The 22,659-nt window shown below is 43.4% G+C and overlaps 1 protein-coding gene across 1 annotated transcript in view; it reads right to left on the bottom strand.

Moving 5' to 3' along the window:
* Nucleotides 1–550: 550 nt before the first annotated feature.
* The window catches only part of LOC311116804 (calcium/calmodulin-dependent protein kinase type II subunit beta-like), a gene marked incomplete at both ends in the record, with an annotated part of 23,572 nt that continues 1,463 nt past the window's right edge, over nucleotides 551–22,659 (bottom strand). The window contains 9 exons of the mRNA XM_084191841.1: nucleotides 551–610; nucleotides 16,798–16,832; nucleotides 18,598–18,669; nucleotides 20,044–20,086; nucleotides 20,388–20,471; nucleotides 20,561–20,683; nucleotides 20,890–20,984; nucleotides 21,159–21,242; nucleotides 22,423–22,525. Of these exons, the coding sequence (XP_084047967.1) occupies nucleotides 551–610; nucleotides 16,798–16,832; nucleotides 18,598–18,669; nucleotides 20,044–20,086; nucleotides 20,388–20,471; nucleotides 20,561–20,683; nucleotides 20,890–20,984; nucleotides 21,159–21,242; nucleotides 22,423–22,525 (699 nt within the window). The remainder of the gene's footprint in view (nucleotides 611–16,797; nucleotides 16,833–18,597; nucleotides 18,670–20,043; nucleotides 20,087–20,387; nucleotides 20,472–20,560; nucleotides 20,684–20,889; nucleotides 20,985–21,158; nucleotides 21,243–22,422; nucleotides 22,526–22,659) is intronic.

Below are 22,659 nucleotides of genomic sequence, written 5' to 3'. Positions count from 1 at the left end.
CATCATACTCACAGTCGCACACACACAAACAGTCGCACACAATCACACACACAGAACGGCTTCTAATAGGTGGCTGGTGATGGGTGCAGAGTGCAGACAGACTAAGACAGAGAGAGAGAGAGAGAGAGAGAGAGAGAGAGAGAGAGAGAGAGAGAGAGAGAGAGAGAGAGAGAGAGGAGAGAGAGAGAGAGAGAGAGAGAGAGAGAGAGAGAGAGAGAGAGAGAGAGAGAGAGAGAGAGAGAGAGAGAGAGAGAGAGAGAGAGAGAGAGAGAGAGAGAGAGAGAGAGAGAGAGAGAGAGAGAGAGAGAGCAGACACACAGACAGACAGACAGACAGACAGACAGACAGACAGACAGACAGACAGACAGACAGACAGACAGACAGACAGACAGACAGAAAGAAAGAAGAACAGACAGACTAAGGACATAAAGATGGACAGAGATACAGAAGAACAGACAGACTAAGGACATAAAGATGGACAGAGAAAGGGAGAGAATAAAGTTGAATAGAGACAGAGGGAGATGGAGTGATGTAGAAAGGAGGAGTGTACCAGTGCAGCAGAGGGGGCTCCTTTGGGGCTGATGACTGTGCTGTTTCTCGTGCTGTTAGGCTGCAGCAGTGCACAGAAAACAAGGGGTTAAAACACGACACAACAGAGAAGTGAGAGGAGGTGTGGATGTGGGTGTATGGAGGTGGTTGTATGGGTATGGATGTGGGTGTATGGATGTGGGTGAGGTTAGAAAGGAGGCTGGTCTAGTGGTTGTGCTGCCACCGCTTGATCACATTATTCCCCTGAAGGCAGCGGTTCAAATCCTGATTATGCGCTACACTTCTATCAATATATCTTTCAATATAACTTCAAAGAACACATAAGGAGAGTGGAATTCCACTTTTTTAAAGAATTTAAAACAATCAGGAGTTGCCCCTATACAGTGATCTAAGGTCCGTTTTGCAGTTTCCCCACTAAAAATGTTCAAGGTTAGGATTTAGCTAGACTTAGGAAAGCTGATCCTAGATCTGTGATCTGTGCCAACATCTACCTCTAAATAATAAATAAGCCACTCTCTTTCCCATCTCTGCAGTGAATATACTGTACGGTCTATATCAGATCCAAGTCTATGTAAGGTTCTTGTCTATATCTATCATGAGACGGACTCATTCAACCCCAAATGACTGATATACAGGGCAGGATCAATATTGTGAGTCAGTCAGTGTGCAGCCAGCCTATCAGAGGACCTGGTTAGTGTGAGTGAGCGGATTAGAAGTGATTGAGCCTATCAGGCAGAGCAGGTCTCCCAGGAGATGTACCAGTATGTGGACTGTGGGGGCAACACCACCTCACTGCACAGTAAGACAGTAAAAACACAGCCATAATGGAAGCCCATCTATCTAAAGGTAGACTAAAGGGTTTTACAGAGTTCCTTTTGGCACACTTCTACTAGAGAATAGGTGAAATTAACAAGGTGCCAATGTACAGTTTCCTGAGGGTTTGATGATGTTGCAGGTAGAAATTATTTTGTGCAAATTCTTCCTAATCCAATGATCCGATTCAATGTGTACAGTCATTTGAGATATATACTGAATAAAAATATAAACGCAATATGTCCCATGTTTCATGAGGTGGAATAAAAGATCCTAGACATTTTCCATACGCACAAAAAGCTTCTTTTTTTGTTCACACATTTGTTTACATCCCTGTTAGTGAGCATTTCTCCTTTACCAAGATAGTCTATCCATCTGACAGGTGTGGTATATCAAGAAGCTGATTAAACAGCATGATCATTACACAGGTGACCTTGTGCTGGGGACAATAAAAGGCAACTTTAAAATGTGCAGTTTTATCACACAACACAATGCCACAGATGTCTCAAGTTTTGAGGTAGCGTGCAATTGGCATGCTGACTGCAGGAATGTCCACCAGAGCTGTTGGCAGAGAATTTAATGTTCATTTCTCTACCATAAGCCGCCTCCAACGTTGTTTTAGAGAATTTGGCAGTATGTCCAACCCGCCTCACAACCGCAGACCACGTGTAACCACGCCAGCCCAGGACCTCCACATCCGGCTTCTTCACCTGCGGGATCGTCTGAGACCAGCAACCTGGACAGCTGATGAAACTAAGGAGTATTTCTGTCTGTAATAAAGCCCTTTTGTGGGGAAAAACTCATTCTGATTAGCTGGGCCAGGCCCACCCATGGCTGCACCCCTGCCCATGTGAAATCCATAGATTAGGCCCTAATGAATTTATTTCAGTTGACTGATTTCCTTATATGAACTGTAACTCAGTAAACTCATTGAAATTGTTCCATGTTGAGTTTATATTTTTGTTCAGTATAGATGCACTTTAGCTTGGAATGGGAAACACAATCATCAGAAAGTATTATACGGCAGAGTTGTTGATGTAATGTAACCTGTACCACTAACCTTCCCAGACCACTAGGTATGGGACATGCAATACAAATTACAGTGAGGGAAAAAAGTATTTGATCCCCTGCTGATTTTGTACGTTTGCCCACTGACAAAGACATGATCAGTCTATAATTTTAATGGTAGGTTTATTTGAACAGTGAGAGACAGAATAACAACAAAAAAATCCAGAAAAACGCATGTCAAAACTGTTATAAATTGATTTGCATTTTAATGAGGGAAATAAGTATTTGACCCCTCTGCAAAACATGACTTAGTACTTGGTGGCAAAACCCTTGTGACAATCAGAGGTCAGACGTTTCTTGTAGTTGGCCACCAGGTTTGCACACGTCTCAGGAGGGATTTTGTTCCACTCCTCTTTGCAGATCTTCTCCAAGTCATTAAGGTTTCGAGGCTGACGTTTGGCAACTCGAACCTTCAGCTCCCTCCACTGATTTTCTATGGGATTAAGGTCTGGAGACTGGCTAGGCCACTCCAGGACCTTAATGTGCTTCTTCTTGAGCCACTCCTTTGTTGCCTTGGCCGTGTGTTTTGGGTCATTGTCATGCTGGAATACCCATCCAAGACCCATTTTCAATGCCCTGGCTGAGGGAAGGAGGTTCTCACCCAAGATTTGATGGCATATGGCCCGTCCATTGTCCCTTTGATGCGGTGAAGTTGTCCTGTCCCCTTAGCAGAAAAACACCCCCAAAGCATAATGTTTCCACCTCCATGTTTGACAGTGGGGATGGTGTTCTTGGGGTCATAGGCAGCATTCCTCCTCCTCCAAACACGGCGAGTTGAGTTGATGTCAAAGAGCTCGATTTTGGTCTCATCTGACCACAACACTTTCACCCAGTTCTCCTCTGAATCATTCAGATGTTCATTGGCAAACTTCAGACGGGCCTGTATATGTGCTTTCCTGAGCAGGGGGACCTTGCGGGCGCTGCAGGATTTCAGTCCTTCACGGCATAGTGTGTACCAATTGTTTTCTTGGTGACTATGGTCCCAGCTGCCTTGAGATCATTGACAAGATCCTCCCGTGTAGTTCCGGGCTGATTCCTCACCGTTCTCATGATCATTGCAACTCCACGAGGTGAGATCTTGCATGGAGCCCCAGGCCGAGGGAGATTGACAGTTATTTTGTGTTAGTTCCTTTTGCGAATAATCGCACCAACTGTTGTCACCTTCTCATCAAGCTGCTTGGCGATGGTTTTGTAGCCCATTCCAGCCTTGTGTAGGTCTACAATCTTGTCCCTGACATCCTTTGGTCTTGGCCATGGTGGAGAGTTTGGAATCTGATTGATTGATTGCTTCTGTGGACAGGTGTCTTTTATACAGGTAACAAGCTGAGATTAGGAGCACTCCCTTTAAGAGTGTGTTCCTATTCTCAGCTCGTTACCTGTATAAAAGACACCTGGGAGCCAGAAATCTTTCTGATTGAGAGGGGGTCAAATACTTATTTCCCTCATTAAAATGCAAATCAATTTATAATATTTTTGACATGCATTTTTCTGGATTTTTTTGTTGTTATTCTGTCCCTCACTGTTCAAATAAACCTACCATTAAAATTATAGACTGATCATTTCTTTTTCAGTGGGCAAACGTACAAAGTCAGCAGGGGATCAAATACTTTTTTCCCTCACTGTAAGTAATAGGATAGAATCCTCATTTTGATTTTCACCACCACTAATCACCCCAAACCACTTTTTGATGGCGTTTTCCATATTATTTTTTGTACAAGCCTCTTTTTTTGGGGGGGGGGATGCATTGTTTTCTACATAATAGTACTTCCTGATGTGTTTCGTTACTCTCCAATTTTCATTCTAATGATAGTTTGATTGAGATCTAATTCTGAGTTGACATCATGTAGGGTGAAGTCAGCTTAATTATGATGACTACTGGACCTGGTAGTTTAGTTTGACAGTAATTAGATTGCAACATTTAAGTATCTAATGGAAGGAATCTTGTATTTTTAAATCATTCAAATACATTACCTATAACTATTACATGTGTTGTTCATGATTGTTTGTTTTAAAGGGAATGTTACATGTTTTTTGATAACTTGGGTAGTAGACGACCTATTTCGAAAAATATGATTTGACATAAATACCCTCAATGGGGAGAAAACTAGGTTTTAATTTATCTTTGGAAATCGATTTTATTTTGTCTTTTAAATTGTTAATTTGATGCCCTTTGCCCCTTTCAATTTGTCATTGTTGATTACTGAAAGTTTTAAGTAAGTTTGTGTTTCTTTCTGAGGTGATTCAATGTCAGGTTCCAGTAAGTATCCATTTGTTATATTCTTTAAACATTTGTTATAGCTTTTAAAGTCTATAGTGCATGTACAGAAGACTGGACTGAGGACAATAAGGCAGGTAGCCTAGCGATTAAGAGCATTGGGCTAGTAACAGAAAGGTTGCTGGTTCAAATCCCCGAGCCGACTAGGTGTCGATGTGCCCTTGAGCAAGGCACTTAACTTTAATTGTTACTGTAAGTTGCTCTATATAAGAGTGTCTGCTAAATTACGTAAATGTAAATCTCAGAGCGTGTGGTTAGTATGCAGCCAGCCTATAAGAGGAGTGTGTGAGCGGGTGGATTAGAAGTGATTGAGCATATTTCAAGACAGGGCATATAGGGGTGTAGTGAGATACTTGATGGGTTGGATGATTCTCTACTCATCTTGAGAAAACGTACACTAAAAATGTGGAAATCAATGAATCTGCCATCATTAACACAATGGAAAAATCTAATGATTTATTATTTAAACATTGAATGTGCGTGGGCTACTGAGAGAAACAAAATGATGCAGTTTCAGGCCATGTGGTGGAAAGTGATGCGGGTGCTGGAGATGGGGTGTGTGCTAGTGGGTCTGGGCAGGTGGGATATAGTTGATGGAGATGGGGGTGTGTGCTAGTGGGTCTGGGCAGGTGGGATATAGTTGATGGAGATGGGGGTGTGTGCTAGTGGGTCTGGGCAGGTGGGATATAGTTGATGTTTGTATGATGTTGTCGTATGTATGTGTATGTTTTGTATTGTTTTATCAAATATAAATAAAAAAAATTACAAAAAAATAAGTGATGGAGCCTATCAGAGGCTGTGGTTAGTGTGTGTGTGTGGGGTTAGACATTATTAAGCCTATCAGAGGGTGTGATTAGTGTATGCGGGCGGGAGTAGACGTTATTGAGCCTATCAGAGGGTGTGGTTAGTGTGTGTGTGTGGGGTTAGACATTATTAAGCCTATCAGAGGGTGTGATTAGTGTATGCGGGCAGGAGTAGACGTTATTGAGCCTATCAGAGGGTGTGGTTAGTGTGTGTGTGTGTGGGGTTAGACATTATTAAGCCTATCAGAGGGTGTGATTAGTGTATGTGTGCGGGATTAGAAGTTATTGAGCCTATCAGAGTGTGTGGTTAGTGTGTGGGCAGGATTAGAAGTTATTGAGCCAAGATAGATAGACATCCTATAGCTCATTTACCCACAAGGCTGATCAACCGAACAGAACAGAACTAAGCACATCAAATAAATCAAATGATTTAGAGGAGAATTGGGTTGAGTCCTCCTCTCCATCCCCAGCCACGTAGTGAGAGACACTCCGATTCCATCAAAAACATTAAAGCATATCAGGTCTTTTGGTAGAATGTGGTATTTACACTGACTGTACAAAACATTAAGAACATCTGCTCTTTTCATGACATAGACTGACCAGGTGAATCCAGGTGAAAGCTATGATCCCTTATTGATGTCACTTAAATCCACCTCAATCAGTGTAGATGAAGGGGAGGAGACAGGTTAAAGAAGGATTTTTAAGCCTTGAGACAATTGAGACATGGATTGTGTATGTGTGCCATTCAGAGGGTGAATGGGCAAGACATAAAATGTAAGTGCCTTTGAACGTGGTATGGTAGTAGGTGCCAGGCGCACCAGTTTGTGTCAAGAACTGCAACGCTGCTGGGTTTTTCACACTCAACAGTTTCCTGTGTGTATCAAGAATGGTCCAGCACCCAAAAGACATCCAGCCAACATGACACAACTGTGGCAAGCATTGGAGTCAGCATGGACCAGCATCCCTGTCGAACGCTTTCGACACCTTGTAGAGTCCATGCCCCAACGAATTGAGGCTGTTCTGAGGGGGAGGGGAGGTGCCGTGCAACTTTTTTATTAGGAAGGTGTTCCTAATGGTTAGTATACTCAGTGTATTTGACCAACACCAACAACAGAAACCAGAACACAGACATTTTAGAGAGAGAGCGAGAGAGAGAGAGAGAGCGCGCGAGAGAGAGAGAGCGCGAGAGAGAGAGAGTGAGATGAAGGCAGGCAGACAGACTGAAAAATATGGCAGTTACACACAACCCCAGAATAACATGCCCACAACACACAACCCCAGAATAACATGCCCACAACACACAACCCCAGAATAACATGCCCACAACACACAACCCCAGAATAACATGCCCACAACACACAACCCCAGAATAACATGCCAACAACACACAACCCCAGAATAACATGCCCACAACACACAACCCCAGAATAACATGCCAACAACAAACAACCCCAGAATAACATGCCCACAACACACAACCCCAGAATAACATGCCCACAACACACAACCCCAGAATAACATGCCAACAACACACAACCCCAGAATAACATGCCAACAACACACAACACGTTACCAGCCCACCAGCTACTGAACAACATATAAATTACATACAATATCAGAAAAAAACAGTACAAACACACACACACACACACACACAAACAATAACTGATTATGTGTTTGGGAAAATGGCCAGCCCTTCATTCAAGGTCTGATAATAGTTTAGGAGAGGATGAGAGGAGAAGAGAAGAGGTGGAGAGAGGAGAAGAGAGAAAGAGGAGAGAAGAGGAGAGAAAAAGGAGAGGATGAGAGGAGAAGAGAAGAGGTGGAGAGAGGAGAAGAGAGAAAGAGGAGAGAAGAGGAGAGAAAAAGGAGAGGATGAGAGGAGAAGAGAAGAGGTGGAGAGAGGAGAAGAGAGAAAGAGGAGAGGATGAGAGGAGAAGAGAAGAGGTGGAGAGAGGAGAAGAGAGAAAGAGGAGAGGATGAGAGGAGAAGAGAAGAGGTGGAGAGAGAGGAGAAAGGGGAGAGAGGGATACAATGATACAATGATATCCTCACCAGGATCTGAACTTTGGGACTGGATTTCCATCTCTGGTTGGAGTGATGGAATGGATGTGATGAGATGGAGAGAGTGAGAGTGAGATGAACACCATGAAGGGTATGAAGATTCCTGAGGATGAGTGTGGATTGTACGTAAAAAAAACAAAATGGTTTACACAAATTATCCTATCACAAAAAGGAAACAATAAATTAATCCAACAAATAATCATTAAAATATGGCATGTGCAATACACTTTGATTCTGCTCCTATATGGATATACACTACCGGTCAAAGGTTTTAGAACACCTACTCATTCAAGGGTTTTTCTTTATTTTTACTATTATCTACATTGTAGAATAATAGTGAAGACATCAAAACTATGAAATAACACATATGGAATCATCGCTCTGGATAAGAGCGTCTGCTAAATGACTCAAATGTAAATGTAAATGTAGTAACCCAAAAAGTGTTGAACAAATCAAAATATATTTTATATTTGAGATTCTTTGTCACGATCGTTGAGAGACGGGTCAGACCAAGGTGCAGCGTGGTATGCGTACATGTTTATTAAGCCGAATAAACACTTGACAAAATAACAAAACAACGAAAACGTGAAGTCCTCTGGGCTATACACACACAACAAGCCTAACAGGAACATAAACAAGATCCCACAACGAGCGACAGCTGCCTCTGATTGGGAATCACACCCGGCCAAACATAGAAATACAAATACTAGAACCCAACATAGAAATACAATAACATAGATCTCAAACTGAACTCACACCCTGACCCAACCAACAAGAGTTCTCTAGGTCAGGGCGTGACATTCTTCAAAGTAGCCACCCTTTGAATTGATGACAGCTTTGCACACTCTTGGCATTCTCTCAACCAGCTTCATGAGATAGTCACCTGGAATGCATTTCAATTAACAGGTGTGCCTTCTTAAAAGTTAATTTGTGGAATTTCTTTCCTTCTTAATGCGTTTGAGCCAATCAGTTGCGTTGTGACAAGGTAGGGGGGTATACAGAAGATAGACATATTTGGTAAAAGACCAAGTCCATATTATGGCAAGAACAGCTCAAATAAGCAAAGAGAAATGACAGTCCATCATTACTTTAAGACATGAAGGTCAGTCAATTAAATATATTTTGATTTGTTTAACACTTTTTTGTTACTATATGATTCCATATGTGTTATTTCATAGTTTTGATGTCTTCACTATTATTCTGCAATGTAGAAAATAGTACAAATAAAGAAAAACCCTTGAATGAGTAAGTGTTCTAAAACGTTTGACCAGTAGTGTAGATGGAATAGATATATAGTGGATGTAGACTACTGCCTAAATACCTTAAGATGTGTGTGTGTGTGTGTGTGTGTATTGAGATAGTTGCTAAGCGACGCCAGAGGTGCACACACACACAAACACACAAACCGGCGTAGGTGAACTCATCTCATCCTTGAGGTGGTGGGGACGGGGAGGGGAGGGAGGGAGGTCTGTAGGTGTGGGAGGATTTGGATGGAGTGATGGAGAGGAGGAGAGATGAAGGGGTGATTCAGACAGAGAGAGGGAGAGTAAGTGGTACTGTTAGTGCTGAAGAGGGTGAAACCTCAGATATTTATTACTGGTGTGAGTAGGCAAAGATATGGAGATTGTGCTCTGGTTAGAGAGAGACGGGAGAGAGACTGTTCCTCAGTTTACTAGTCTTTAAACTTGATGGTAGGTTTCATAAACTTCAGGCTTCTGTGCCATCATTAAGCTGTAATTATCCAATGTTGTGTGTCCATAAACTTTGTTAGTTATTGCATTCACGCACAGTGAAGGATTTACAGTTTAATAATACAAGATTAACAGAAATAATAATGTTAGAAACTGGAGATTCCTCTCAACAGCCGCAGGTGGCAAGCTGAACTTGGGAAGAATGAACACTGAAAGGTCGTACTAGCTGTGACGTCATCAGTCACTCTTAAAGGGACAGGCTTTCTTACACAGCCGCCCCAAATGTATGTAAAGACATTCTAAATAAAGGGAAAGTCTGTTCTGCGAAGCAGGATCACCTGTGTCTTCGTTGCAAGGACTTGGGAGGTGTGCCAGCCTGGCGGGCTACTGGCTGAAGGTAAGTCCAACCTTTGACCTAGATGGCAGCAGTCATGATGCATCCATCAGCTCCAGGGTAGGTAGGTATGTGTCACCTTCCCACCAGGGTCCACGATGAGGAACGCTTCACTGGGTGAACTGGAGAATGAATCGGACGCCACGTGTAGGGACCATGTTGTTGCCTGCACAAGGACTTTCCATGTGGCAAGCCTGCTGGTGTCTGGGAGCTGAGGACTGGAACAAATGGACACAGGTCCACAGAAGGTTATTTTCTTCAGTTTGCTGTTGACATGATTAGGCTCAGCAGAGAGCATTGTTGGCCACTGATATTCTGATTGTTGTCGGAACTCTACATTTCTGAAGAGATCGGGAGCAGGTGGGACAATAGTTGGGCTTTGAAGGGAACAGCCAAGTCTTGTAAGGACTGCGATGGGTCCACCTGACGGGACTGTATATACTGGTTTTAGGGGTATCAGGAGGTGAGGCATGTCCGAACCGATCAGCAGCGTGGTCCACCGTTGGCAATGGCAGGTTGCGGAGGTGCTCATGTTGCCTTTGGAGAGCTGCGACTGGAAAGGAGTGTTCGGAAAGTCCTAAGGTATCAGCGGTGAATGTCTAATGTATCTGGTACTTCTTGGAGAGTTTGAGCAGAGGGGAAACATGAAAGGTAACTGAGGCATCTTGGTGAACAGTTCTGAGGGTGAGAGTCTCAGACTCAGTAGTGAGGTTGAGGTGCTCCACAGCCTGTGGCAAGACGATGCTCCGCTCTGAGTCATCAGTTTCTGTGTCATCAAGCTCACGGCGGGTGAGTTTAGGAAGGTGGCTAGCTCACACTGGACGAGTTGGCGGGGCTGACCGTACTTATCCTGCAGGGCATGTAAGGCAGCAGTATAAGGTCTTGGGTCATGCATGTAGACCTTGACGAGCTGGAGTGCACTTGGAAGTTTCAGGTGTCCAAGAAGCACTTGATACTTGTACCGCTCATTCAGGTGTCTGTGATTGTTCATCATGTCGTCCAGGGCAATTTTGAGGAGGGCGAAGTGACTCTCTTTGTCGCTTTCGAAATGGGGCAACGACGGCTTTGAGATGATGAGGCAATCAGCTGTTCCTTGCCAGGTGGCAGAGCAGGTGCAGGACATGGTGCAATCTGGTCAGGAGCAGGGTATGGTGCTGCTGGATTGGGATAGGGCACGCCTAAACCCGGAGGGAAGTAGTGTTCTCCTGGAACGGGGTAACCCGGAGGGAAGTAGGGTGCTACTGGAACCGGGTATGGTGGCGATCCTGGAAAAGGATGTGGTGCTTCTGATGGTTGAGCTGGGTGCAGAACCACAGGAGCTGGAGCAGTGTGCGGAACCATAGGAGCTGGAGCAGGTTGTTGAACCATGGGAGCTGAAGCAGGGTGCAGAACCACGGGAGCTGAAGCAGGGTGCGGAACCACGGGAGCTGGAGCGGGGTGTGTAGCCATGGGAGCTGGAGCAGGGTGTGTAACCACGGGAGCTGGAGCGGGGTGCAGAACTGCGGGTGCTGAGGCTGGGTGCTAAAACAGCCATGCTGGATCAGCCTGTGGAAGCTTGGGCGCTGGTCCAGGGTACCATTGAGGGAGACGAAGGGGAGGAGCTTATTCTCTTTGGGTTGGTGTTTTGTTGTTGTGCCTGTGGTAAAGATGCAAAGCTGTCCTGTGATGAGTTGAACAACTCATAAGATAGTGCTGGAGAGGGGCTCCTCTGGTCGTTGTCTGGCTCATGACTCGTCGGGGCTCTGGGGATAACAATATCTTCCTCTTCTCTTTAAGGAAGGATGTGACGAGTTTGGCTAGCTCTAGCTCATTCTCTGTTTTCTTTAAAGGCCGCCGCCTGCCCAGTTGTTTGATTTTGCTTCACGGGCCCGGTGAGCTTCCTCCTGTTGACGCTGAGCTTCTTCCTGTTGTCACTGAGCCTCTCAGGTTTTTGGCTGCTAGGCGTTGACACTCTACATAAATGTTGTGAACTTCCTGCATTTGACGTTGTAGCTCAGCAATCACCATGAGCTTCATTCTCTCCTCCAACATAGCTGCTTGGAGGTGAGAAAGGGCTGGGAAGCGGCTCACCAACGAGAGGACGCTATATCTGGAAGAGGATACACTCCTCTCTGATAGGATGTCTGCTCGATTACTCCATCGTCCTGGTGAGAGGAGTGGCTGCGTTGTGGACAGGCGTTGTTCTTGGTGAGAGACTGCATAGTCGGCCAGGTGCGCTAGGGGATGTCTCTCTCTGGGAATACGGGGCTGTTGATCGATGGTTGCTCAAGATAACAAAATGTCAGGTGTTGGAACCCCCGGAACCCCCTCATTTGTTATGTCATAAGTCATATTAGATCAAATAGAATCTATCCAATTTGAATATTTTATTTATTGCATCATAGTCAGATATATTACATGATTTACATTGCAAATGTAAATAAATAAACAAAACAGAAATAATGTACAAAAATACATTTTATAAAACACAATAGCTTACACATAAACAGCCAATAACCTGTTAAAAACAACCATTTGTAGAGCAGGACTCCCCAGTTCAGATTTCCATTTCAATTTCATATATTTAATTAATTAAAAATTACATTGTTGCTTATATTTAGTTACAGTTTTCAACAAAATAGTAGACCTACAGTGGAATCAGTTTCTAGACATTGTTTTGATCCTCTGTAGCTCAGCTGGTAGAGCACGGCGCTTGTAACGCCAAGGTAGTGGGTTCGATCCCCGGGACCACCCATACACAAAAATGTATGCACGCACGACTGTAAGTCGCTTTGGATAAAAGCGTCTGCTAAATGGCATATTATTATTGTCTGCTGTGTTGGACTACATCCATCATTATGTTTTACATCATCCTCGGCATAAGACTAAAGTCATACAGCTTAATGTGTGTGTGTGTGTGTGTGTGTGTGTGTGTGTGTGTGTGTGTGTGTGTATATATAGGTTTTGCAGGTACCCCAGGCTACCTATCTCCAGAGGTACTGAGGAAGGAGGCGTATGGTAAACCTGTAGACATCTGGGCCTGTGGTGAGTATAGATCATTACAGTAACACTATTATATAGATATATATACAGTGGGGAGAACAAGTATTTGATACACTGCCGATTTTGCAGGTTTTCCTACTTACAAAGCATGTAGAGGTCTGTAATTTTTATCATAGGTACACTTCAACTGTGAGAGACGGAATCTAAAACAAAAATCCAGAAAATCACATTGTATGATTTTTAAGTAATTAATTTGCATTTTATTGCATGACATAAGTATTTGATCACCTACCAACCAGTAAGAATTCCGGCTCTCACAGACCTGTTAGTTTTTCTTTAAGAAGCCCTCCTGTTCTCCACTCATTACCTGTATTAACTGCACCTGTTTGAACTCGTTACCTGTATAAAAGAGAGCTGTGTAAGGACATCAGGGATAAAATTGTAGACTGCACAAGGCTGGGATGGGCTACAGGACAATAGGCAAGCAGCTTGGTGAGAAGGCAACAACTGTTGGCGCAATTATTAGAAAATGGAAGAAGTTCAAGATGACGGTCAATCACCCTCGGTCTGGGGCTCCATGCAAGATCTCACCTCGTGGGACATCAATGATCATGAGGAAGGTGAGGGATCAGCCCAGAACTACACGGCAGGACCTGGTCAATGACCTGAAGAGAGCTGGGACCACAGTCTCAAAGAAAACCATTAGTAACACACTACGCCGTCATGGATTAAAATCCTGCAGCGCACGCAAGGTCCCCCTGCTCAAGCCAGCGCATGTCCATGCCCGTCTGAAGTTTGCCAATGACCATCTGGATGATCCAGAGGAGGAATGGGAGAAGGTCATGTGGTCTGATGAGACAAAAATAGAGCTTTTTGGTCTAAACTCCACTCGCCGTGTTTGGAGGAAGATGAAGGATGAGTACAACCCCAAGAACACCATCCCAACCGTGAAGCATGGAGGTGGGAACATCATTCTTTGGGGATGCTTTTCTGCAAAGGGGACAGGACGACTGCACCGTATTGAGGGGAGGATGGATGGGGCCATGTATCGCAAGATCTTGGCCAACAACCTCCTTCCCTCAGTAAGAGCATTAAAGATGGGTCGTGGCTGGGTCTTCCAGCATGACAACGACCCGAAACACTCAGCCAGGGCAACTAAGGAGTGGCTCCGTAAGAAGCATCTCAAGGTCCTGGAGTGCCAGTCTCCAGACCTGAACCCAATAGAAAATCTTTGGAGGGAGCTGAAAGTCCGTATTGCCCAGCGACAGCTGGAGAAGGTCTGTATGGAGGAGTGGGCCAAAATCCCTGCTGCAGTGTGTGCAAACCTGGTCAAGACCTACAGGAAACGTATGATCTCTGTAATTGCAAACAAAGGTTTCTGTACCAAATATTAAGTTCTGCTTTTCTGATGTATCAAATACTTATGTCATGCAATAAAATGCAAATTAATTACTTAAAAATCATACAATGTGATTTTCTGGATTTTTGTTTTAGATTCCGTCTCTCACAGTTGAAGTGTACCTATGATAAAAATTACATACCTCTACATGCTTTGTAAGTAGGAAAACCTGCAAAATCGGCAGTGTATCAAATACTTGTTCTCCCCACTGTATATATATATATATATATATATATCTCTGTCTCATCCCTTTCTCCATCTCTCTCTCTCATCAGTATCTCCTCCCCTTCTCTCACCACTCAACACGTGTGCTTGTGCGTATGCGTGCTTGTGTTTTGAACCAAAATAGCTCCAGTGTTGTTTGCAGAGTGCAGAGGGGAGAGGAACAGAGAGAGAGAGGGTTGTGCAGAGTGAGATTACGTAACGACAGATTAATCATGTGGAGAGAAATAATCTGAGATTAGCACCGTGTCAGCCAGAGAGAGAGAGGGAGGGACCATGGGAGGAGGGTACAGAAAGAGGGAAAGACGAAGGGAGGAGAAATAGAGGGAGGAAGATGGAGAGATGAAAGCTTCTGTTAGGTGAAGGTTACCCACCTGACAACGCTGCCCTCAATTCAAAGGTCATAGTGTGTAATCTGTGTGTACATCCTATCCATGTATGTGTGTGTGTGTGTGTGTGTGTGTGTGTGTGTGTGTGTACCTATGTCAGCAGAATCAGTCCTTGAGGCTGACAAGAGACTCCATCGCTCTTCATTTTCCCTCCATCTAAATCTATTTTTTTATGTTTTGTCTGTATGTTGCAATTCATCTTTTAGGTGCAAATGTGTACAACCAAACCTTACCATAAACAACCAAACCTTACCATAAACAACCAAACCTTACCATAAACAACCAAACCTTACTATAAACAACCAAACCTTACCATAAACAACCAAACCTTACTATAAACAACCAATCCTTACCATAAACAACCAAACCTTACCATAAACAACCAAACCTTACTATAAACAACCAATCCTTACCATAAACAACCAAACCTTACTATAAACCAAACCTTACCATAAACAACCAAACCTTACCATAAACAACCAAACCTTACCATAAACAACCAAACCTTACCATAAACAACCAAACCTTACTATAAACAACCAAACCTTACCATAAACAACCAAACCTTACTATAAACAACCAAACCTTACCATAAACAACCAAACCTTACTATAAACAACCAAACCTTACCATAAACAACCAAACCTTACCATAAACAAGCAAACCTTACCATAAACAACCAAACCTTACCATAAACAACCAAACCTTACTATAAACAACCAAACCTTACCATAAACAAGCAAACCTTACCATAAACAAGCAAACCTTACCATAAACAAGCAAACCTTACAATAAACAACCAAACCTTACCATAAACAACCAAACCTTACCATAAACAACCAAACCTAACTATAAACAACCAAACCTTACTATAAACAAGAAAAAAACCTTACCATAAACAACCAAACCTTACTATAAACAACCAAACCTTACCATAAACAACCAAACCTTACCATAAACAACCAAACCTTACTATGAACAACCAAACCTTACTATAAACAACCAAACCTTACCATAAACAACCAAACCTTACCATAAACAACCAAACCTTACCATGAACAACCAAACCTTACCATAAACAAGCAAACCTTACCATAAACAACCAAACCTTACTATAAACAACCAAACCTTACCATAAACAACCAAACCTTACCATAAACAACCAAAACTTACCATAAACAACCAAACCTTACTATAAAAACCAAACTTTACTTTACACAACCAAACCTTACTAAAAACAACCAAACTTTACTTTACACAACCAAACCTTACTATAAACAACCAAACTTTACTATAAACAACCAAACCTTACTAGATACAACCAAACTTTACTTTACACAACCTAACCTTACTATAACAACCAAGCCTTACTATAAACAACCAAACCTTACCATAAACAGCCAAACTTTACTATAAACAACCAAACTTTACTTTACACAACCAAACCCTACTATAAACAACCAAACTTTACTTTACACAACCAAACCTTACTATAAACAACCAAACATTACTATAAACAACCAAACCTTACCATAAACAACCAAACCTTACAATGAACAACCAAACCTTACAATAAACAACCAAACCTTACCATAAACAACCAAACCTTACTATAAACAACCAAACCTTACTATAAACAACCAAACCTTACTATAAACAACCAAACCTTACCATAAACAACCAAACCTTACTATAAACAACCAAACCTTACTATAAACATGACTCTGGTCTACTGTACACATCCATTGTTGTCCTGAGGGTTTGACCCATAGAGGTCTAGAGAAAAGCGTATGTTATATCTATGGTTGGTTTGACCTCTGTATGATCAGGTCACTCAACATGAATGGAACATTTTAACTACATAGCTAGAGTAACTGAAGCTAGAGTGCGTCAGACTACGTTGGACAGTCCGACTAATAGGCTACACACACACACACACACAGCTGACACAGACAGCACACAGTTTACACAAAGAGCAAGAATAAACACACACTCACACCCAAAGAGCATGCCCACAAAACACTACACAACACGACACAACACAACACGACACGACACAACACGACACAACACTACACAACAATGCCAATTGTAGGAGGGGGGAGAGGAGAAGAGAGAGGAGAGGATACACGTGTTTCTGTGTCTTACCTTGACGTCAGCCTTCTTGTTGAGGAGACTCTTGGCTGCCAAGGAGATTGAGAAGACACTCTCAGAGGGTAGAGTAGTCATCATACACACTATTGCTAAAACACACCTCACACAAACACACGCACAAGCGTCGACACCTAGCTAACCCCAAGCTAGCTAACACACACACTAAACCATCTCTCACACACACAGAACTCGCGAAAGCGAACACACTGAAACGCCAAACTCTAAATAGTGCCAACACACCCACTAAACCCTCTCAAGCTCATACACACAAAAACTACTGTAAACCCTTACAAACTAACACACACTAAAACATTCATAATCGCACACACACACATTGTCACTGTGACAACAGTGATCCACTGTGTTCTGTAACTATCTCTTATACCCCCCCCCCCCCCCCCCACACACACACACACACACAAACACACACACACAAGCACACACACATACATAAACACACATGCACAAAAACCTCTATCCAACTGCCACTCACTAACCCTGAACATTAACCACTGCCCAAAGCAAAGGGATCAGCACAGTCCATCAGGGATAGCACACACATACACACACGCACACACACAAACACACACACACACACAAACACACACAAACACACACACAGGAGATTAGAGGTGAAAGTGTAGAGGAATGTGAAATGGAGAAGCAGGTGTACAATAATGGCTTTGTTCATCTCCCAGGCAGGTGGGATTCATTCAGATTAAGATTAGGGGATTCCTCACCAGGAAAATAATACAGTTTGGAGAGCCATGCAAATAATGATACACAAACACTTTACATTACAATAGAAACTGATCATACACTCACTTTATTATTCATATGCACACGCACAATCACACACTCATAAGTGCTTGCATTTTCTAAGGAAGGTTTATGAAGAGAGGAAAGAGTGAGAGAGAGAGCGAAAGAGAGCGAGAAAGAGAGAGAGAGAGTAAGAGAGAGAGAGAGAGAGAGAGAGAAAGAGAGATAGAGAGGTGAGAACACAGGAAGCTCTGGTGCTAACACTGATTAATCACCATAGCAACGCAGAACTTTTGAGTGGGAGGAGAATCCTCAGCTTTGGCCTGGAAGAAGAGTTTGAACACAGAAAGAACTCTATGTATCTCTTTATCTTTCTATCTATCGCTTTATCTATCTCTCTATCGATCGCTTTCTCTCTCTCTATCTATCTCTCTATCTAGCTCTTTATCTATCTCTCTTTCGATCGCTTTCTCTCTCTCTATCTATCTCTCTATCCAGCTCTTTATCTATCTCTCTATCTATCCAACTATCCATCTCTATCTATCCACAGCTTGTATCTCACACACATCAAACACACCTCACACACTGCTCATAAGGGAGAGAACAAAGGCTGAAAAAGTTCAACAAAAAAGGACTTCAACCCAAAGATACAAAAGACTAAAACATGTTGGAGGGAGAGAGAGAGAGAGAGAGAGAGAGAGAGAGAGAGAGATAACCCACTAGCAGGATGTACAAGATCACACCTACACATAAACACATACATACATACACACACACACACACACACACACACACACACGTGTTGAGTGGTGAGAGAAGGGGATACTGATGAGAGAGAGAGAAAGATGGAGAAAGGGATGAGGGAGGGAGGTGGTGGAGGAGAGGAAGAACAAAAGGAGTGCAAAGGGAAGGATGAGGAAGGGAGTCCGAGGGAGAGGAGAGAAGAAGAAGAAGAGAGGAGAGAAGGTATAATTGTGGAAGAGGCGGAGGTATAGAAGCGAGGGATGGAGGGAGGAGAAGGGAGGAAGAGGATACCTTGCTCCACTATCCCAGCGGCAGTTGCAGGAACAGTAGTGATTGACGCAGGAGATGTAGACTGTCTACCAACTGACACAGAACGAGGGAGAAAAAGAGACAGAGAAAGACACAGAGCGAGGGAGAAAAAGAGACAGAGAAAGACACAGAGCGAGGGAGAAAAAGAGACAGAGAAAGACACAGAGCGAGGGAGAAAAAGAGACAGAGAAAGACACAGAGCGAGGGAGAAAAAGAGACAGAGAAAGACACAGAGCGAGGGAGAAAAAGAGACAGAGAAAGACACAGAGCGAGGGAGAAAAAGAGACAGAGAAAGACACAGAGCGAGGGAGAAAAAGAGACAGAGAAAGACACAGAGCGAGGGAGAAAAAGAGACAGAGAAAGACACAGAGCGAGGGAGAAAAAGAGACAGAGAAAGACACAGAGCGAGGGAGAAAAAGAGACAGAGAAAGACACAGAGCGAGGGAGAAAAAGAGACAGAGAAAGACACAGAGCGAGGGAGAAAAAGAGACAGAGAAAGACACAGAGCGAGGGAGAAAAAGAGACAGAGAAAGACACAGAGCGAGGGAGAAAAAGAGACAGAGAAAGACACAGAACGAGGGAGAAAAAGAGACAGAGAAAGACACAGAACGAGGGAGAAAAAGAGACAGAGAAAGTGAAAGCGAAGGACAGAGAAAGGGGAAAGGAGTGAGGGAAGAGAAGAGAGGAGTGTGTCAGTGTGTCAGTGTGAAGCGGAGGCCAGAGTGTGTAGAGGTGGCCAGATTGAAGTGATATTATCCAAGTCCCAGTTAAGTCTCATCAAAGTGAGTCAAGTGTCTCAGGTCGCCCCCCCCACCTCCTCCCCCAGAGTTGAGTCCCAACCCACTGGGCAAAAACTGGTTGAATCAGCGTCGTTTCCACGTCATTTCAACAACAAAAACATCTATGTGATGACGTTGAATCAACATGGAAAAATGTCATCAATGTAAGGGAATTTCATATTTTTCTCACCAAACTTTTAACCTAAATCCAATGACATGGTGACATTTTTGGTTGATTTCAAGTTGAATTCACGTTAGTTGACAACTCAACCAAATATAAATAAAAACTAGACTTTGACTGACGTCTGTGCCCAGTGGGAAGTCTCTCTCCCCTCTCACCTTGGTCGGCAGACACAGTGTCAGTGCAGAGGAAGAGGAACATGTCATGATCCATGCAGCTTACCATTGTAATCAAACTTAGTAAAGTCCTTCATAATGGGAGACTAAACTCTTTGTGATAATGACAACATTTTCATGACATTTCATATTATTTTTGGTGCATGTGGAGAGAGAGAGAAAGAGAGAGCAAGTGTGTGTGTGTGTCTGTGCGTGTGTGTTTGTGCGCACACGTGTTTGTCTGTGGCGTGCATGCATGCGTGCGTGCGTGTGTGCATGCGTGTAAGTGTTTATGTATGACACACACATTTACCGGAGAAATTCCTTGTCACCAGCATAGCTGTCAGGACTGCTCCCTATGGACAGAGAGAGAGCGAGAGAGAGAGAGAGCGCGAGAGAGAGAGAGAGAGAGAGAGAGAGAGAGAGAGAGAGAGAGAGACAGAGACAGAGACAGAGACAGAGACAGAGACAGAGACAGAGACAGAGAGAGAGAGAGAGAGAGAGAGAGAGAGAGAGAGAGAGAGAAAGAGAGAGAGAGGGAGGGAGGGGTGAGTGGTAGGTTACTAGTGTGTTGTGTAGACGTGAGAAGGCTCAGAGATTACTCCAGTGAAGGTTTTCCTAGTGATTATGAGATTATTAAGAGAGAGCAGAGCAGACCTTGAGTTTCCTCCTGGCGTTGAACTTCTTCAGGCACTCCACTGTCTCCTGTCTGTGCATCATTGACGCCACGGTGGAGCGTTGCTGGATAGAGGGAAAGAGAGAGACAATGTCCAACAGGGAAACCGAGAGGAAAAGTTTGTGTGTGTGTGTGTGTGTGTGTGTGTACTTACGGAGACCCATGGGTGTTTGAGGGCCTCCTGGGCAGTGATCCTCTTGGCAGGGTTAATGGTCAACATCTGGTTAATCAGGTTCTTGGCTTCTGGAGTCACCGAGTCCCACTCTGGAGATGGAAACTACATACACACACACACACACACACACACACACACACACACACACACACACACACACACATATGCAAAAATGCACACACACACACTCCCTTGTGTCAAACAAATGTGTGTGTGTGTGTGTGTGTGTGTGTGTGTGTGTGTGTGTGTGTGTGTGTGTGTGTGTGTGTGTGTGTGTGTGTGTGTGTGTGTGTGTGTGTGTTACTCACGTCATAAGCTCCTGCTTTAATTTGCTGATAGAGTTTGTGTTGGTCCTCATCCCAAAATGGAGGATACCCCACTAGCAGGATGTACAAGATCACACCTACAAATAAACACATACATACATACACACACACACACACACACACACACAAACACACACACATGTTGAGTGGTGAGAGAAGGGGAGGAGATACTGATGAGAGAGAGAGATGGAGAAAGGGATGAGACAGATATATATATATATAATAGTGTTACTGTAATGATCTATACTCACCACAGGCCCAGATGTCTACAGGTTTACCATACGCCTCCTTCCTCAGTACCTCTGGAGATAGGTAGCCTGGGGTACCTGCAAAACCTATATATACACACACACACACACACACACACACACACACACACACACATTAAGCTGTATGACTTTAGTCTTATGCCGAGGATGATGTAAAACATAATGATGGATGTAGTCCAACACAGCAGACAAAACAATGTCTAGAAACTGATTCCACTGTAGGTCTACTATTTTGTTGAAAACTGTAACTAAATATAATCAACAACGTAATTTTTAACTAAATTAAATATATGAAATTGAAATGGAAATCTGAACTGGGGAGTCCTGCTCTACAAATGGTTGTTTTTAACAGGTTATTGGCTGTTTATGTGTAAGCTTAGGCCTATTGTGTTTTATAAAAAAAATATATGTACATTATTTCTGTTTTGTTTATTTATTTACATTTGCAATGTAAATCGTGTAATCTAAGTGACTATGACTAATAAAATATTCAAAATGGATAGATTCTATTTGATCTAATATGACTTATGACATAACAAATGAGGGGGTTCCGGGGGTTCCAACACCTGACATTTTGAGCAACCATCGATCAACAGCTAAAACGTCAGCTTTTCAAGATATTTTTTCCCCCAACATCATCAGCAGCAGAATTTACATAATCAGCAGCAGGATTTGCCAGCAAACCAACGTGGACAGCATAAGAATGTATGCTCCGCCATTCATGGCTCCCAGAAACCCCAGGGCCTCCCTTGGTGATCTTTCCCCTGAGGTGACTGATGCGTTTTGTTTTACAACTTCAGGGATATACAGTCCATTCAGGTTGTTAGGGACAAAATCACCTCCGGTCCTCTCAGGTAAACTACGTTAACCTAGCTGATGTTAACCCAGCTGGACACGATGAACTTTGAAACCATCCATGGAAGACCAACGTGGATCCTGTGGTCTCAGCGTGACCTCATCTCTGAGGAAGAGCGGGGTAGGAAACACATTTGTCAAGAACCTGGATGAGACCATCTGCAACAAAGGTCTGTATGACACCTTCTCTGCCTTCGGAGACATTGTCTCCAGCAAGCTGGTTTGTAATGAGAATGGCCAATCTAAAGGCTATGCCTTTGTCCAATAAGACAACAAGTGTGTGTATGTGTGTGGGTGTGTATGTGAATGTGTGTGTGTGTGTGTGTGTGTGTGTGTGTGTGTGTGTGTGTGTGTGTGTGTGTGTGTGTGTGTGTGTGTGTGTGTGACGTACCGAACCACGCCTGTTGGTCTCCCTGCACCTCGATGGCCAATCCAAAGTCAGCCAGCTTCACTGCAGCATTCTTACACTTACTGGCCAGCAGGAGGTTCTCTGGCTACACAGGGGACAGATGGGACAAGAAGTGAAACACACACACATCACTTCTCATGGGGTGCTGGGCCTAAAATCATGTAGTAGTAACACATTTGCACTTACAGACACACACACACACACACACACACACACACA

Source organism: Coregonus lavaretus (assembly GCF_964263955.1).
Source record: "Coregonus lavaretus genome assembly, contig: HAP1_SCAFFOLD_7527, whole genome shotgun sequence".
NCBI lineage: Eukaryota > Metazoa > Chordata > Actinopteri > Salmoniformes > Salmonidae > Coregonus > Coregonus lavaretus.
Note: the sequence above shows the minus strand (reverse complement) of the source record. Positions and strands in the feature narration are given on the sequence as shown.